We start from the raw sequence: 1,503 nt of genomic DNA on the forward strand, positions 1-1,503 counted from the left end.
GTGGGATCCGAACCCTCGGCGGGAGTGCCGCCGCGCTCCCAAGCAGCGCACTGTAGCAGTGCGCCACCGGGCCGGCCCTATTTATTTATTTTTATTATTATTTTTTTTTAAAAGATGACCGGTAAGGGGATCTTAACCCTTGACTTGGTGTTGTCAGCACCATGCTCAACCAGTGAGCTAACCGGCCATCCCTATATAGGATCCAAACCCGGGGCCTTGGTGTTCTCAGCACGGCACTCTCCCGAGTGAGCCACGGGCCAGCCCTCAAATTCATACTTTAGATGAGGAGAAAACTGATACTCATGACTACTGAGATCTTCAACAGGATATAAAATCAAGAAAGTTCTCTTACTTTGGTCCTAAATTCAGTGGATGCTCCAAATCCAAAGAGAAATCTCACCACGTCATTATGGCCTTGCTGGGCAGCAAAGAACAGGGCTGTTGTACCTGACTGAGAGAGAGAGTGTGGCTTTAAAAGACATTTGGTTACATTACATTTGATTTATACACTTGCAAAGAAAACAAACAATATCCTTGCATATAAACCTTCTAACCCAGGAAGGGGCTACATTTGAACTGATCCTATACCTTAGTCAGAGCAGTGACGAGGTAAAAGGAAAACTTTATTCTTGGTGTAGTGGGATGAATGGTAGTTCTCCAAAAGACGTGTCCCCATCCTAAGTCCTGGCATTTATGAATATTGCCTTACATGGCAAAAGATGCAAAAAAGTTAAGGATTTTAAGGAGGAGCTTATCCTGGGGTATCTGGATGGACCCTAAATCCAATGACGAGTATCCTTATATGACTGAGGCAGAAGCATTATTCATAAAAGCTAAAATGAAGCAGCTCAAGTGTCCATCGATGATGAATGGATAAGCACAATGTGGCATATCCACCCAAAGAATAGTATTTAGCTTAAAAAGGAAGGAAATTCTGACATTTGTTACAACATGGATAAACCTTGGAGACATTATGCTAAGTGAAATAAGCCAGTCCGCAAAGGCCAAGTACTGTATGATTCTACTGTGATATCTAAAGTAGTCAAATTCATAGAACCAAAAAGTAGGATGGTGGCTGCCAGGGGTCAGCAGAGGGAGGAATGGGGAGGTGTTGCTTAATTGGTATAGAGTTTCAGTTTTATAAGATGAAAAGAGATATAGAGATGGATGGTGGAGATGGTTGCACATCATTGTGAATGTACTTAATACCACTGAACTGTGCACTTAAAAATGGTAAATGTTATGTTACCACAATCAAAAAATTTTTTTAAAAAAAGAATGAGGCAGGGCCGGCCCGGTGGCGCACTGCTACAGTGCGCCACTTGGGAAGCATGGCGGCGCTCCCGCCGAGGGTTCAGATCCCACATACAGACCGGCCACTCACTGGCTGAGCGAGGTGCGGGAGCAGCACCGAGGGTTGCGGTCCCGTTGCCGGTCCCGTCTGGTACGGGCGCGACACTGAGGGTTGCGATCTGTTGCCGGTCACGAAAAAAAAAAAAAAAA

The 1,503-nt window shown here is 44.9% G+C and overlaps 1 protein-coding gene across 1 annotated transcript in view; it reads right to left on the minus strand.

Moving 5' to 3' along the window:
* The window catches only part of ANKRD29 (ankyrin repeat domain 29), a 40,310-nt gene that overhangs the window by 27,021 nt on the left and 11,786 nt on the right, over positions 1-1,503 (minus strand). Inside the window, exon 3 of the mRNA XM_008576643.1 lies at positions 353-451. Coding sequence (XP_008574865.1) covers positions 353-451 — 99 coding nt within the window. The remainder of the gene's footprint in view (positions 1-352; positions 452-1,503) is intronic.

The sequence above is a fragment of the Galeopterus variegatus genome, unplaced genomic scaffold, assembly GCF_000696425.1.
Source record: "Galeopterus variegatus unplaced genomic scaffold, G_variegatus-3.0.2 Scaffold1383, whole genome shotgun sequence".
Classification (NCBI taxonomy): Eukaryota; Metazoa; Chordata; class Mammalia; order Dermoptera; family Cynocephalidae; genus Galeopterus; species Galeopterus variegatus.